The sequence below is a fragment of the Schizosaccharomyces osmophilus genome, chromosome 3 (genome assembly GCF_027921745.1).
Source record: "Schizosaccharomyces osmophilus chromosome 3, complete sequence".
NCBI lineage: Eukaryota > Fungi > Ascomycota > Schizosaccharomycetes > Schizosaccharomycetales > Schizosaccharomycetaceae > Schizosaccharomyces > Schizosaccharomyces osmophilus.
The window spans coordinates 1,254,092-1,270,180 of NC_079240.1; the positions used below are offsets into that span (position 1 = coordinate 1,254,092).

General features: G+C 38.8%; 5 protein-coding genes and 1 non-coding gene across 6 annotated transcripts; 3 read left to right on the forward strand and 3 right to left on the reverse strand.

Annotated features, from left to right (window-relative positions):
* Positions 1–812: 812 nt before the first annotated feature.
* Positions 813–3,632, reverse strand: pma1 (plasma membrane P-type proton exporting ATPase, P3-type Pma1; the record flags this gene model as incomplete). The annotated part of the gene is made up of 1 exon (XM_056183380.1): positions 813–3,632. The coding sequence occupies one exon, from the start codon at positions 3,630–3,632 to the stop codon at positions 813–815; it is 2,820 nt and encodes a 939-aa protein (XP_056039525.1).
* A 2,821-nt stretch (positions 3,633–6,453) lies between these two features.
* Positions 6,454–7,203, forward strand: SOMG_04600 (NADH-dependent flavin oxidoreductase (predicted); the record flags this gene model as incomplete). The annotated part of the gene is made up of 1 exon (XM_056183381.1): positions 6,454–7,203. The coding sequence occupies one exon, from the start codon at positions 6,454–6,456 to the stop codon at positions 7,201–7,203; it is 750 nt and encodes a 249-aa protein (XP_056039458.1).
* A 150-nt stretch (positions 7,204–7,353) lies between these two features.
* stp1 (protein tyrosine phosphatase Stp1) lies at positions 7,354–7,827 on the reverse strand (the record flags this gene model as incomplete). Its single annotated transcript, XM_056183382.1, has 1 exon — positions 7,354–7,827. The coding sequence occupies one exon, from the start codon at positions 7,825–7,827 to the stop codon at positions 7,354–7,356; it is 474 nt and encodes a 157-aa protein (XP_056039570.1).
* A 412-nt stretch (positions 7,828–8,239) lies between these two features.
* Positions 8,240–9,715, forward strand: SOMG_04602 (TPR repeat protein; the record flags this gene model as incomplete). Its single annotated transcript, XM_056183383.1, has 2 exons — positions 8,240–8,386; positions 8,528–9,715. The coding sequence occupies 2 exons, from the start codon at positions 8,240–8,242 to the stop codon at positions 9,713–9,715; spliced, it is 1,335 nt and encodes a 444-aa protein (XP_056039456.1).
* A 4,397-nt stretch (positions 9,716–14,112) lies between these two features.
* Positions 14,113–14,227, reverse strand: SOMG_10112. Its single transcript, XR_008803645.1, has one exon. It is a non-coding gene; the product is annotated as a 5S ribosomal RNA (ribosomal RNA).
* An 878-nt stretch (positions 14,228–15,105) lies between these two features.
* rlc1 (myosin II regulatory light chain Rlc1) lies at positions 15,106–15,654 on the forward strand (the record flags this gene model as incomplete). The annotated part of the gene is made up of 1 exon (XM_056183384.1): positions 15,106–15,654. The coding sequence occupies one exon, from the start codon at positions 15,106–15,108 to the stop codon at positions 15,652–15,654; it is 549 nt and encodes a 182-aa protein (XP_056039461.1).
* Between the last annotated feature and the right edge of the window lie 435 nt (positions 15,655–16,089).

Sequence of the window (16,089 nt, forward strand, 5' to 3'; positions counted from 1 at the left end):
ATAATTCGACAGGCAATTGCTCTCTGAGATTGTATTTTACAAAATAAGCATGCTCGACCCAAAATCAATTTTTAAATTTCTTACACTTTAAACAAGTAAAGAAGTCGACGTTGCTAGTACAATAGAATTTATTTAACAAACCACGAAACTACGACATTATCTTAAAGTCAATGATGTCCTTTTAACAAATTCATCTATGGTAAAATACTCTTATGGTTCACACAATAAAGAATAGTCCTTGACCACATGCGAATCAATAAATTTTTCACATTCATTCAATTTCTTTCTTAAAGTAATGAAGCAAGTGTAAAGTCAATCAAAAAGAAAAGCAAATGTCTTTGCAAAGTTCTACAATTGGAAACGTTCATAGTCCTCTTCCTGAAACATCGCCAAAATCTCTTGTAGTCACGATCTCTGAAGCAGACTCAATTCAAAATTTTGGTCCAATACGACATTCAACTAAGGAAGATTCCTTTTATTAAAGTCGAATCTGCGTAAATACCACACCTCACGACTTCCCACAATGTTACAAGACTACCGACCACAGAGAACAGCTTCATATATACAAGATTGAATTAGAATTAAATTGCTTTTTTTATTCACTAGCTTATAAACAATTATTCTTCGTATATCTATTTAGATATCAAATATTGAATTAGATCAGACGTATTTTCACTAATCAAACGGACAATTCAAGTTCCGTTAACAAAATCAAGGCATATTGAAATTAATAAACACTTTCTATATATATATATTAGGGGATGAAAGAACAGAACGTTCAATATAAACATTAATTATGTTACAACGTTGGCTTAAGCATCGCCCTTCTCATGGTGAGTAGAAGTGCGTTGCAAGGCAACAACAAGGTCTTCAACAGAGCGTTTGTCTCTGCTCTCACGGGGCTTACCGTTCATAAAGCGGTCGAAAGCGGTAGATTCAGACAAGATGTAGTAGAAACCGGCCATGATACAGAACACACCGAAAGAGTAGATCCAGATACGAAGAACGGCAACAATAGAGGTTTGATGACCACCCTTGAACCAACCGAAGATACAGAAGATGGTAGCGAGAATATCGACAACCAAGACAGCACCAGACAATTGCCAAGAAGGGATAGAGGACCAGAAAGGACCATTGCAACGAGTAACGAAAATCAACCAGTTCTCAGTAAGAGAGATTTCAAGGAACAAAACTTCGTCTTGAACACCAAAGTTTTGAACAATACCACGGTTTTGACCTTGAGCAATCATAGTGGTGTTGGTAATCCAGGTACCGACGGCCAAAACAATACCGACAACGGTGGAGAGACCCCACAGACGAGGCAAGTTCCACTTGACGGGTCTCGCAGAGTAAGGAGCATTGTCATAAGCAATAGCCAAAGTAGCAACATCAGCGAAAATAGCAATGAAGACGATCAATTCCAAGTTGAGCAAACGGTTTTGAATGATAATCCAGAGACCCAAGAAGATTTCCAAGTGAAGAGACAAGGCAATACGGTAGACAACGTATGAGTACATACGGTGGAAAATTTGACGAGAAGTCTTAAGAGCATCAATGATAGCAGAAAGACCGGGAGCCAAAAAGACAATATCAGCAGCAGAACGGGCAGCATCAGTAGCACCTTCGACGGCGATACCAGTATCAGCCTTCTTCAAAGAGGGAGCATCGTTAACACCATCACCAGTCATAGCAACCAAGTAACCACGTTGTTGGAGAATATCGACGCAAGCGAACTTGTGTTGAGGGAAAACTTCACCGAAACCATCAGCAGCCTCAACGAAGTCGTAAACTTCATTACCAGGCATGTTACCACCACCAGTAATACCGAGTTGTTCAGCGTTGAAGATGTTAGTGCCCATACCCAATTGGCGAGCAGTTTCCTTAGCAATATCGACGGCATCACCGGTAAGCATCTTAACACGGAGACCCAAACGCTTAGCTTCAGAGATAGTACGGCCAGTGTCATCACGAGGAGGATCAGAGCAGGGCATGATACCCATGATTTGCCAGTTTTCACCATCGAACTTACGAGCGACACCCAAAGAACGGTAACCACGAGAGGCCAAGTCACCAACCTTCTCCTTGTAGGCCTTCAAGACTTCTTCATCAATAGCATGAGATTCTTCAACCATCTTCAAAATCCAGAGAGGAGCACCCTTGGCGCAAGTGATTCGCTTGCCTTCGGGAGATTCGACGTAGGCAGTAACCTTCTTGGATACGGGATCGAAAGGTTGGAAGTGGATAACCTTGTACTTGGAGAGAGTGTTCTTGGGGCCAGGGTAGTTCTTCAAAGCCTTCAAGAAAGACTTGTCGATGGGATCCAAACCCTTACGCTTACGGGAGGCAGCCAAACAGGCAGTCAAGACCAAGTCGTCACCAGAGACACCAGAGACAGTGAAGGGTTCACCCAAAGAGAGTTTGTTCTTGGTCAAAGTACCAGTCTTGTCGGAGCAAAGAACTTCGACACCAGCGAGAGATTCGATAGCAGAAAGCTTTTGAACAATAGCTCTCTTTTGAGCCAAGTAAGCGGCACCGACAGCCATAGTGGTGGTAACGACGGCGGGAAGACCGACGGGGACACCAATAATGGTGATGGCAAGAGTGTATTCCAAAAGACGGGCAATACGAACGGAACGGTAGAAAGCAGCAGTGTAGATACAGAAGAGAGTAAACAAGACAAGGACCAAAAGAACAGTACCGATACCGTTAAGGACTTCGGTAAAGTGACCAGTACCACCAGAAGCGGCGTTGACCAAAGCAGCAGCACGACCGACGAAAGTAGAGTCACCAGTGTGGGTAACAACCATGAAACCTTCACCACGCTTGACACCAGAGGAAGCGTAGGTGGGGTCGTTGTGGCTCTTTTCGACGGCAAGAGATTCACCAGTAATAGCAGATTGGTCAACTTGCAAGTTAACGTTTTCGGAGACGATACGGCCATCAGCACAGATAATAGTACCTTCGTCCATGTGGAGGATATCACCAGGGACGACTTCGTTAGCCTCAACTTCTTGGATGTGACCATCACGCATGACAACGGCCTTCAAGGCAAGAGACTTCTTCAATTCATCGACAATGGAACCAGCTTGGAATTCTTGAACGAAACCGACAACGGCGTTAAGCAAGAGAAGAGCGCAAATGACACCAAAATCGACCCAGTCACGAAGACCAGCGGCAAGAGCGGCAGCGGCTTCCATAACGAATTGAATGGGACCGACGAAAAACATGAGGAACTTGAGAAAGCCGTTCTCGGACTCTTCCTTCATTTGGTTCAAACCGTACTTCTTACGACGTTCGTCAACTTCAGAAGAGGACAAACCGGTTTGAATGGAGGTTTGAAGAAGTTCTTCGGGAACAGGCTTGGCTTCACCGGCAGCAGTTTCCTCAGTCTCCTCTTCTTCATCGTGAACATCTTCGGAGAAGAGTTCCTCGATGAGTTCGTCAATGTTCTCATCGGGTTCGTCATTCTCTTCTGAGTCTTCTTGGGGAGCAGAGGCAGGAGGAGCATGTTCCTCTTGTTGATATGAGGACTCTTCCACTTCTTGCTCTTGCTCTTGTTGGTGGGGCACCTGCTTTTCAGCGTCCTGGTATTCACCAGTGTGATTAGGGAAATGATCAACTTTGTCAGACATTTTGAACAAACTATGTAGGACTTAAGTGCGAAGAATTTTTGCAATACAAAAATCCAAAAAGAAAGTGATTAATAAAAAATCCAAATTTAGAAACTTTTATGAGAAAAGTTCCAAGAAATTAGAAATTGAAACAAAGGATATACTTAGGAAATTCAAGCAAACGAAAAACGAAAAACAGAAAAAGACGATCGTTTTCGAATTAGGATAAGAGCGAAAAAAGGGCTCTAAAATTATATCGAAAAACGAACGAACGGGTATAATGGGAATCCGGAAATCCTAAATGAATGGTTTAGGATTGAAGTTTGCTGTTGCGAAAACGACAATAGCAAAACTCAAAAGAAGCCCTAAAGAAAAGAAAGTTTCACACAAAAATTGCAAAAAGAAGCAAGTTTGTGAGAAAAATTCTGAAAGCGGTAAGAAAATGAATGAATGTTTCTTAGCCTTGGAAAACCTTTTTCAAATGGTCGCGTCTGTGAAAAACGACAGAGAAAGAGGTAAAGTTTTGGAATCTAAAAAGAAATCAAAACGATCAAGTAGTTGGATATACAAGAAAAAAAGGAAAGAAAACGTCAATGTCAACAACTCAAAGAGAAAGAAAAAGTTCTTTTTCTAAAAAGTTGAAACACAAAAGTTTTCAAGCACAAAGGATAGTTTTGTGTATGTCTTTTTTTTTTTTCTTCTAACAGTAGTTAGCGAAAGACACTAAGCTAATGTTAAGAGTATAGTGTTCCAAAACTTTCGGGCTTGAGAGGAACTTTGGAGCGTAGGGGAGGTGGAGCCTACTTATACCAAAAATTGGCAGGACGAAAAAGCAGGAACGGTGCAAAAGTGGTCACGTGTAACGAGAAGGAACGGAGGTCGGCAATAGGATGATTTCGTCGCTAAGAAACATCTAGACAAGGTAGATAGGTGGGAGGGTTTCATCATTGGATAAAAATGTGCTGGTTTCGAGCCGCTAGCAAATCAAGCCGACGCAATGATGTCATGTTACCGGTAGATAAGGGTAGGGATGGGTCGTACGAACTTTAGGAGCGGAAAAAGGTTCGTGGTGGAAGGAGGGGGAAGGGAACGCAAAGAAGGTTCGCAAATGGGTTGGGTTTGGCCTTTAATGGATGGCAGAGATTGGGAGGGGGAGAAAAACAGGGAAAGAGGGGTGGCAGATGACAGATGACAGATGACAGGAGGCCTCAGGCCAGATGGGAAGAGTTGTACGAAAAGGTAAATAAACAAACAACAATTGATGGTTGCTAGAAAAGAAAAAAGAATTACCAATTCAAATACGAATGAAAGTATCAATAAAAATACAAATTTCTATTTCATAACAATGAATCAAATTCACTGTTATCCATTTATCCATTCGAGACGCGTAGTGTAAAACCTCTCGGTAAACATCTTGGAAGACCTGCCATGCCTGAATATTGAATCGTCCGCTCTGGTTCTATGCATTCGTACAGTAGACTGGACTAGATTACGTTATTTGATATCAACCTCAACATCCATCATGTGACCCGAACCTTTGTTACTGGAAAGGAATCTGTTCGTGGCGATTGAATTCTGTTTTATGTTTTAGTTGTCTCTAGTTGTTACAAGGTCGTATTCATTGTATACCGATTGTTTTAAGAGTTGGTTGTTTTTTTTTTTTTTTTTTTCTTCTAATCTGTCGTCTGTGGTCTGTGGTCTCTCGTGTCTCTCCCGCCACTCTCGTCCGACTCGATTTGCTTATCCGCGACTCTACTAGCCTTCCGGACATGATGACGCCTTTTGGTAGAATCGGTATTGGATTGGTTAACGCGCAACGGCCATCTACTGAAATATGGCAGAAAGAGGGGTAACGGGCCGCACTGTAGATTTTATTATTATTGTAATTGTTATTGTTATTTTTATTACTATTACTATAATTCAAAAATGGTTGGAAGATGAGAGACAGTGTGCGACTGAGGAGGAGGAGAAGGCGGAAAGGAAAGGAATGATGAGGGGTAAAAGAGGAGAAATCGTTTGAGCAACGTTCATCCAGATCGAGTAGATCGAGCATTCTAAGCCAGGCTAAACTTTAATTTTCAAATGGCTGGGAATACATATACGGTAAATAGTAGCAATTCCCTATTTTTCTTTTTCTTTTAATACTTCTTGTTGGTGGTTTTTTTGTTTTCCTTTTCTATATTAAAAGGTACGGGATTACAAAAGAAAAGAAAAGTATTTTTGTCTTTCTTGTGTTTTGTTTTTCTATATTTTTTTTTTTTTGTTTTCCCTACGTTCGACTGTCTTTCGGCTAATCACAGACAACAAACATGTCGTAGTGATTGTGTTTCCTTCTTTTTTTTTTTTTTTTTTTTCATTCGTCCATTGGATCCGTTCGGTTTCTCTCTCTAGTTCTTCTCAGTTCTCTTTCGTTCTCTCTCGTTCTCTCTCGTTGTGTTGCTGTGTTTGCTTTTTGTGCGAACCGTTTTCCCTCGTTGCTCTCGATTGGGGATGACCCCTTGTTTTTGGCGACGCTTCCCTTCCCTCGATTTTGTCTTGGCTCTCCCTCTTTCAGGGTGATTCACTATAACCTTGTTGCAAGCGAAAACATCCACCCATCTCTTTCTCTCTGTCTCTTTGTCTCTCCTTGCTAGCACGGAAACCTCTGGCAAACACACAGACTATATTATATGCATACAAAATTGTTCCTTTTTCTTTCCTTATCATACTTATTTGTAAACAAACAAATGAACAATCAACGAATTTCTTGAATTTTGAAACGATTTTACGATTCCTTTTGTGTTTATTTTCTCTCTCTCTCCCCTCTCTCTCTTTTTTTTTGCAGCTTTTTTCCCTCTTCTCTATGCATTCTTGGCGGTCCTTGTCGTCTCTAGGGCGTCATCGTCATCGTCATCCTTTCCCTTTCCCTTCTACCACCCTTCTCCCCTCTCGTTCTTCTTCCAACAGCTCGCCTTACTCCCATGCAGACTTCCGTGCTTTCATGCGCCACTTCGCCCAACCCGTCGTTATCCTTTCCAGCGGGTTTCCCAATGGTCAGCAAGCCGCCATGACCGCCTCTTCCTTTACCCCTGTTTCGCTTTCTCCAAATCCCATCGTCTCCTTCAATCTCAAGGTCCCTTCTCGAACCGCCTCTGCCATTCTCCAATCTCAACGCGTCGTCGTACACCTTCTTTCTAGCTCCATCCTTCGTCACTCTCAATGGGCCTCCATTCTTTCCCGACCGAATCATCCCACCGTCTTTCCTTCTCCATCTTCCCTTCCACCCAACCTAACCAGTCCTCCTTCGCCCCCCGCTTTCACACACCATACCCTCTCTCCATCCGAAGTTTCCTTTAGCAAAGAAGGCATCCCCCATCTTTTGGATAGTCTTGGTCTCTTGCATTGCTCCATTCTCCGCTCTATCCCCGTCCAAGATCATCTCTTGTTCCTTGCTACTGTCGACCGCGTCGAGCACGGTTCCATTCCCCTCTCCCAATCCGGTGGCCTCGTCTATTACAATCGACAATACTGTTCCGTTTCTCCCATCCAACCTTCTTCTCCCTCTACTTCTACTTCTTGCAAGAAACAATCGAATCAAGACGACCGGCCTTGAACCTACCTATCTCTCGTTCCTCTTCTTTTTCTTTACGATCTGTTTCTTTTTCTTCCTAAATTATCTATTATCTATTATCTATTTGTCTCCTTTCCATTTCTAGTTACTTTCCAAACACACTCTAATTTCTATTTCATCTATCAAGTCTTTTTATCTAACCACCTTTTGAATAAAGTTTCTTGAAAAATCTACCAATTGCTCATAGCATAATTGGAATCCATCATCTCCTCCATAATAAGGATCCTCTACGATCTTAGAGACGCCTGTGCTGCCATAGTCTCCAAACAATGCAACTTGAGTCTTCGCATCACTTGGGCACACCCGTTTGATGTTTTGCAGGTTCGATCGGTCCATCGCGAATACGTAGTCAAACTTTTTGAAATCTGTCAGTTTTAATTTTCGCGCCAAATGTTCCGTATAGATTCCATTTGCAGTCAACACATCCACCGTACGAGGATCAGGCAAGTTGCCTACGTGCCATGCTCCCGTACCACAACTGTCAATAATATCAAAATGATCGCTCACGCCTGCCTTTTGCACTTCGTCTCGAAAGACGGCTTCCGCCATTGGACTTCTGCAGATATTGCCCAAGCAGACAAAAAGAACGGATATTTTTAAAGACATTGTCAATTCCAACAACCTTTTCAAATGACTAGTAAAACCAAAAACAATCAATTAAACTTGCTTTTCAAGAATTGTTTCCAAGTTTACCCTATATGTTTCTAATAAGGGTACTAAATGGTATACCAAAACTTTCTTTTTTCTTTTTATAACTGATTGAATCCACCAAGTTTCCAATTCTCACTTTTCAAAAAATTCAACCGCCCTTGTTTCGACGACAGGTTTGGTTCGTAGGTGTGAAAATTTCCCTAGTAGGACGTGGAATGTGGTAGAATCGTAACTCTTTGAGTGTTTTCTGTGAATAAAAAAAAAAAAAAAGACTACATTTTGTATGGTTTTGCATTCTATTTTCTCCTGTTTTTAAGAGAACTCCATTTTAAAATCGTTTTTTCTACTCTTCTTTTAATTTTCCACTATGAGTAATTCAAGAAGAGAGATCTTACGTGAAGCAGCGAAAGCAAAGAAAGCAAAGCAACAAAAGCCCCAAACTGTTGACGACGTTTTTGAAGAAGCCATTGAACAAGAAGAGAGTGGAGATCGCTGGCGGCTCGATCCTGAAAAGGTAAGTTTACAAACTAGCGTGGATAGGACAAAGTCCATATTGCATTGCTCTTACAACAAGTTTATAAGGATTGATCGTATCTCCTTACATTTACTTTTACTTTTACCATTTCAGGAGCCTCAAAACTGACCTTTTTTGTAGTGCTATCGATTCTATGATAAGGCCTCGAAAGCCTATGATGAGTACTTGGCAGCCAAGCCAAATGATTTTGATGCTTGGTTTAACAAAGCTAGACTCTATTTAAATATGGTATCGAATTGCGATATGCTGTCAAGTAAGTCGAACCAATATCTGCAAAGCAGTATTGATCTGCATCAAAAAGCCTTGAGTCTAGAAACAAATTCCGAAGCATATTTTAACCTTGCGCAAACCCACAAGTACCTTGCTGAAAACAGCACAGAAAGTGGTTATGAGCAATTGGCATTACCGCACATCCAGGCTGCGTTGGATGCATGCATGAAATGCTCAGTGCTTCAGCAAGAAGAATTTCTCCAAAAAAAGTTGGAGTTGGAACAAATTTTCTTTTCCGGTACTGCTAACATTGATTTTGAGAAATTTCATGCAAACGTGTCCCAGGCCGATGAAGACTCAGCCGTTCTTTTGGGAGAAATTGCTGCTTTGGCTGCGGGCACAAGTTCTTTCATGGATTCCGACTATGAAAATCTGAGTCAACTTGTGCAATCGGTTTCTGAAAAGTATGATGTATTAAAATTTATGGACTGGCACCTGGCAAGGGAAAAGCGCCTCGTATTATCAGGACAGCATTCAGAACAAGCATGGGTTAATTTATTACAAGTCTACGATGACCGCCTGTCACAACTACCTGAACTTAACTTGCAGAATCCGTTACAGGCATCAAACGCTCCTACAAAACCCATCCATATTCAATTGCTGTGTGATAAGGCCGACGCGTTTGTAGATTTTGCGGAAACCTTAATTCAAGCACATATGCAACAAAGCTCAACTCCATCTGTGGAAGTCTTGACAAGGGCATGGAATATATACGGCCAGGCCGCAAAAGCACTGAAATTGGCGAGCACATATGATGGCAGCCGTACGAGGATATGGATCAGTAGGGCGGATTTGGAGATTCAAAGAACAAATATTCCTCTGGCTATTGCTGAAAATTCAAAGTCTGTTTTGTTGAACAATGCAAAGGTTATGTATGAACGAGCGTACAAGGAAACTCAAACTAGAAAAACCACTAGAACGTTTTACGAAATTGTTGTCAAACATGAGCAACTCCAAACAAAGTTGGGAATTATTCCAGTCACTTGTCTTGCTGTGATTCCTAATGAAGCAAAAGAAGACATCTTGGAGAGTCTATAGCTTAAAATATAGACTTAAAGAAAGAAGGAATGACAACGCATCACTCTTTTCTTTGTAAACTTTTCAAATAATGTATTTTCGCCTCGTAGTATTTCATTTTGTCTGTATGGTCCTGTTTTACACTCGTCAATTGATACGCTTCACCACCGACAATTAGCCATAACAATCCAAAGGTATGCGTTGAAGACCATCGAAACATGATGAGTAAGTATGCTAATTTTCCTTTTCTATAAAGCTCGTTTCGGCAGAGTTGTGCAGCCAAACTTTGCTGTCCCTTATGATCGTCCAAGAAGAGCCCCCAAAAAAAAAACTGCTTCTTTCTTGAATGCAAGAGAACTGGAATCAAATAGAAATGCTTATTTCTTTAATCGAAGCGTTTTCTCTTCTTTCCAAAATGGATCTAGGGTGTTTACTTCTTTACTGCTTTCTATGGAGCTTTCTTGTTCATGTTAACGAGATGTTAAATTGCTTTCGTTATCAAACAAACAAGAGAAAGATTTTTAAGTGAACGGTGAATGAAAAGAGAGGTACATTCAGCATGAATACGAAAGCAAAAGAAATGACAAGAATTTAAACGAAGCAAACACCTCGTAGTTGTGATTTTCGAGGTATTATTAATACGAATGTCAGTAAACAAAGGTTACAAAGGTAAAAACATTAGCAATAGAGACGTCTCAACGAAGGCATCTTTTTCTTAATCTACAAACAGGTAAATACAGTGTTTTGAAATGTTTGACTTTGAATGAGAGTATAGATTAGTGTTTTTTTTTTTTAATTCATAAAAGCTTTATAAAGGATACACTTTTTTTTTTTTTTGGGGGGGAATCAGATATAAACTATCATCAGAAATTTTACAAGAGTTAATCAAATTCGAACTTCCATTTCTTTGCGTATTCAACGTAAATGAGCTCTTGAGCTGAATCACAATGACCAAAGTATAATACAGATCTTCTCATTCCCTTTATAGAATTCTGTTTGTTCCACCTTTTTGCAGTGTCAAAATTGAGTCTTAATGGTATACAAAGAAAAAAATCGGTCGTTTTAAGTCGAGTTGAAACTGGCTTGGCAGAAGTACCTTTTCCTCGACAAGAAAGAATATGTTATTCCGAATTTTTCTCAGCAAAGGAAGAGACTCATAGAAAAAGGTCTGTTTTTTTTATATAAAGGTGTAAACAAAAGCAAAATACGACAATCTGTTACTTGCGCGTTGTGACTCTGATTGTGTCCATGTTATTGCGTAAGAGATGTGAACTTTTCTTGTCAACACAGGTTTTTCTCTTTTCTCTGTCAACTGTGTAGATTTTTTCCAAAAGAATTTTTTAAGGAATTTTTAATCAAAGATTGGAAATAACTGGGTTGCATTTCTCGTCCTGTTTTGTGTTTCCTCGTTATTTGTACCCACTTGACAATTTGCTTTCCTAACATAGTAGCCCATATCTTGCTAAAATCCATTTTATCTCTTTTCTATCTCTATTTTTTAAAAATAGTCAAAAACTATTTACAAAAAGGTATGCTAATGCTTCCAATATTGTTTGCAGAGGGACTTTATTTAACTGCCTCAGAAATGGGAAAATCCATAGCAACTTGGAATCTTATTTAGCCATTAGTGTTGTTAAAAATTGCTCCAAGGGTTATTCACTGGTATCAATACCTTCATTGAGGAAATCCCATGCCTAATAAACTATTTGTTTCTAGAAATCAATGTAGCTAGCTCTCAGGGACCAGGCACCGTTTATTATATGACTTAAATCTTAGTGGAAACTTATTTCTATGATAAATAAGTATCTTAATATTCTTTTGTTGTCAATAACTTTGGACATAACCCTTTGTGGAATTCTTGTAGCTTTTGGTCGTTACGCCCTGCTGTGGGCCTTAATGTTTAGTTCCCTTGATATGTCAAATTTGTTTTTTAACTCCTTGCCTAGAAGAAACTCTCAATGACTACACTGTCATCCTCCTATTTCAGTAGGCTTTTTTTTACTTGCTGCTATATGGTTCTAAATATGGGCCTCTTGGTAGGAAGTACTGCCAAAATTATCGGATGCCTAGTTTTATGTGCTTGGAGTACATTTCAAAAATAATTTATAATATGCTTCGAATTTGATTTTCGAGACAACACAGGTTTTGCCTAGCCCTTGTAAATATTTTGCTGGTGGTGCTGTACACCTGCTTGGTCGATCACCCGAGGAACACAATTGAACAGCAGAAAAACGCTTATTCTTGGTTTTATTAATTCCAGGTTTTCTCGTGTGGTATCAAGCAATAACTAGATTCAATAATTTGAGTTTTACGAGGTGATGGATGGGAAAATAGTAATCGTTAATTTCGATTTACTAAAACGAATCTTGATCTAAGGATCTAAAACGAAACGAAGAGAAAATAGCGGTTATCAAGTGGAAAGGCAAAAAAGTATGTGCATTCTCCTGTCCTCTTTCAAGGTACTTAGACTGGTGATCGTTTATATTATAAAATTTTGGATAAAACAAGAAACAAACTATTAATGACCATTGAAGAACGTAAACTTTCTTGCCTTTTCTTTTCGAACCATAGACTTCATACAATTCCCATCAGGTGGAATGAATGTCCCGTTACCCTTGAGGTAACAATGCCATGCAAGTAGAGAACAACACGAAACTGAATGATTTAAAACAGAAGTCAACGTTTAAGGAAACTTAAGAACAGGCTAGTAAAATTAAGATTCTACTCACTTTCATAGCCTTATATTGAATTCGCACATAGTACTAGTGAGGCCATCAGTCATTGAACTGCAATGATGAGACAGGATCTGGTGGCTTCGAGCTTACAAGTCCTGGTAGTGCACAAAAATACCAGTTTTGTACTGTCAATCTATATTTACTAACGATTAATGTTGCTTTTCTACCTATTCAACAAAATGACGTGTTATCTGTTTGACGAGCTCATGTACAAGGCACCAAAGAAAGGACCTAAAAAGGTTGACGGCAGCGTCACTTTGGCAAACCTCTAACCATTGCCATTGCAGGTTTATTTCCATTTTTTGAAGATGAAATGAAGTGAACTCTTCTTTTTTTGGTAGTTTAAATTGATTGAATCACCGTCTGTTGTCGTGTACTACCAACTTGTGCTTCTCATGGTTCGTTTCTGATTGGGTGCTATGAACGAAAAAAAAAAATATGAATAGCAACTTGAAGCTCCTAAACTTGCCGAATCTTCTTACTTGGCTTCTCCTGTGAGTTCTGAAAGTGATTTATCCACGTACCACAAGATTTTGTGTTCATCAAATTTGGATGATTCGGAAAAAGGTTGTTTCTATTCTTTACTGGATATTGAAAATAAGAGCAGAATTTTTTAGTAACGCTTCGGCAAAAATGTGTTACTCTGCTGCTCTACCCAATTGGCTCGAAATTACATTCTTGTTTTTGTTAGGCCATCAAAGCATTCGCGAGATTTTTACTTTCTGAAAAAAAAAACAGTAAATGAGGGAGTTCGACTTTTTGGTGTTATCTCTTCTCCATAGGACTTGATTCTCTACTTTCGTATCACTTTCTCTTTCCTTTTCTAACCGATGGTTTGCTGAAAGAAATTCGAAAAGAGTTTCAATTTTGTGTAACAGCATTTCTTGCCGTCTTGGCTTTTGGCTTTCTTCTTAATTTAGTTTCAGGTATCCCAGTAGATGGATGAAGTTTGATGAAAGCTTTACTAACTGATAATGAATAGTTTTATTGAATTTGCTTTTTTTAACATTGAATGGTGTTTCCAAATCGTTCAAACATGTTCATTAACTGTTGGAAGTTGTTCTTCAGGTGTTCGGATACGTTCTCATACTACTAGCCTATATTCTAGGTTATGACATTACATTAGAAGTGTCCGACTCAATGAATGAAAATCAATTGCCAAAAATGCTGATGCAATACCTCCCGAACCGCCAAGAGAGCCAAAGAGTTCTATATTAGAAGCGAGGACCATGTTTTGAATTTGTAACGATAGGTAAGGCGACAAGAAAATCAGTCTAAGAATACTGGAAGCGCTAAAATCTTGCAAAACACTTAAGAAGCTTTTTGTCCTTTTTGACTTTTTATGCACTTTGTATATTTATCCTTGCTTTATTCTACTATATTTTCTGTTCTCAGGACAATGTTTGGTTTCTCCCTTTCCCTTCGATATTTGCATCTGCATAACGTCCATTTATCCTCACGCTAGTTAGTCTCGTTTATTTATTAATTGTTTTGCAATACGAATGTTTACTCGTTTTCTTTCTATTTTAGATCTTCAATAAGATATTGATTGGTGTTTCAAGAAATGCTGTGAATGCATTGCTTCCCTTCGTATACGCTCAATTCAAGGACATGAAAGTAAAAAAAAGTACAACTATGAAATGAAACATTCTTAAGGATAAAGAAAAGAGAAAAATGAGAGGAAGCCTACAGCATCCCGGATTCCCATGTTGTCTCCAACCATAGTACTAACGAGACCCTCAGACGCTTAACTGCAGTGATCGAACGGGAACTGGTGTTTTCGCCTAGGTATGGCCGTAGACATATGCTTTATTCTTTTAAGCTATCTATATACACAGGCTATAAGTGAACGACTTTTAGTTGATGATCATGTAGGAATTGTTTGTACATGAAGACCAGCTAGAAAATATTATGAATGGGAATAAAGGGAAACAAATGTAGACTTATATCATACATCTTGGCTCTGAAGGCTTGAAGAAACGCGAAAGCCTCAAATTTTGCTATGGCCATATTTATAAGTACAGTGTAAACAAACAAGTTAGTATGGATACATTATGTCCTTGGTATTTCTACTAATGTATGAAAAATTAACCTATTTAATCTTTTTTATTCCATTTTTATTTTTGCTTGATGTAAATTCTTCCATAAACCATTCGTTTTATATATAGTAAATTACTACCAGTGAGCAGTATCAAACAAAAGTAAAGGAAATAAACAAACGATGAATTGGAAGACAAAGACCCATTTAGTTGAAAAGGAAATCTTATTTACTTCATTATAAGTATATATATATATATATATATATATTTTTTTTTTTTTTTTTTTTTTTTTTTTTTTTTCTAAGTAGGCTGGTGTAATAACCGAATGCTTGTTTATACACTTGTTGAAAGTTGACCTAATAGGGCCTTTACCTTTAAAAAAAAAAAAAAGAACTTCACCAGTTCTTTTCTTTCTTCTATTTGAAAGGTTCAATCTTACATTTTCGTTCTTTTTGTACCAATTTTTTCATTCTCTTTTTCATTCTTCAAATTTTTTAAAGATTTTTCTCTACAGGAACCTTGCTTTTCATTCTTATCGAAATCTCAACCGAAGATTTCCAAATTGGCTCTTTTTAATACAGATACCTTTTTTTTTTTGAATATTTATTCAAAATAATATTGTCAAACGAATCAAGCCATGGCTACCGAGAAATCCAACTCTTTTGGTGAAAGAAGAGTCCCTCTTTCTTCTAGTACTTCTGAAAAAGTAGCTGCCCAGGCTGCTATAAGGGCTTCTTCTGGTGCTTTTGCTCAGCTTACCTCTTCTCAAATTCAAGAGCTCAAGGAAGCTTTTGCCTTGCTTGACAAGGACGGTGATGGAAATATCGGCGAAGACGATTTGAAAACTATGCTTTCCTCGTTAAATCAAGACTCTTCTAGTCAGGTCATTCAGCAAATGTTTGATTCTGTTCATCCTCCTATTAATTTAGCTTCTTTCCTCACGTTCATGGGTTCAATGTTGTGCCGTATCTCTCCTAGAATGGACCTCTTGGAAGCTTTTGCAACTTTCGACGATACTCAATCAGGTAAAATTCCAATTGGTCTGTTAAAAGAAGCCTTGTCCACAATGGGAGATCGGATCGATGCCAAAGATGTCGAGTCTATTCTCCGTTCACACACCAGCCATGGAATGTTTTACTATGAAAAATTTGTGGATGCGGTAGCTGGTTCTAAAGACAACAACTAGGATTTTTCTTCGCTCCTTTCTTTCTTCTTTCTCTTTCTTTATGAATTCATTCCTCCATACCTTGTTGCTTTGGCATGAATGCTATTTACTGTCACGAACCTCTAACCCACTAATTAATTTTTTTTTGCTGTTTTCACACAATCGAATCATAATTTCTTTCTATTTTATCAATTAACCCTTACTACCCCACGTTCATATCAATCTTTTGTGTCTTCTATAGATTTATGCACTTTAGAAAGAGCAAGTATTGATTTGTCTGCTTGCTTTTTTTTTATGTCTTCTTTACATAAATTACTTTTTTGAGTATCACTTTACAAACAGAAGAAGCTGGCTTTGTACAACTTACCCAATATAGATTCCGTCCAATATAGTCACCTATGTGTCTTTCCTGAACCTCATCCTATTACTTCTGTATAATTTTACATAGAACTGTTA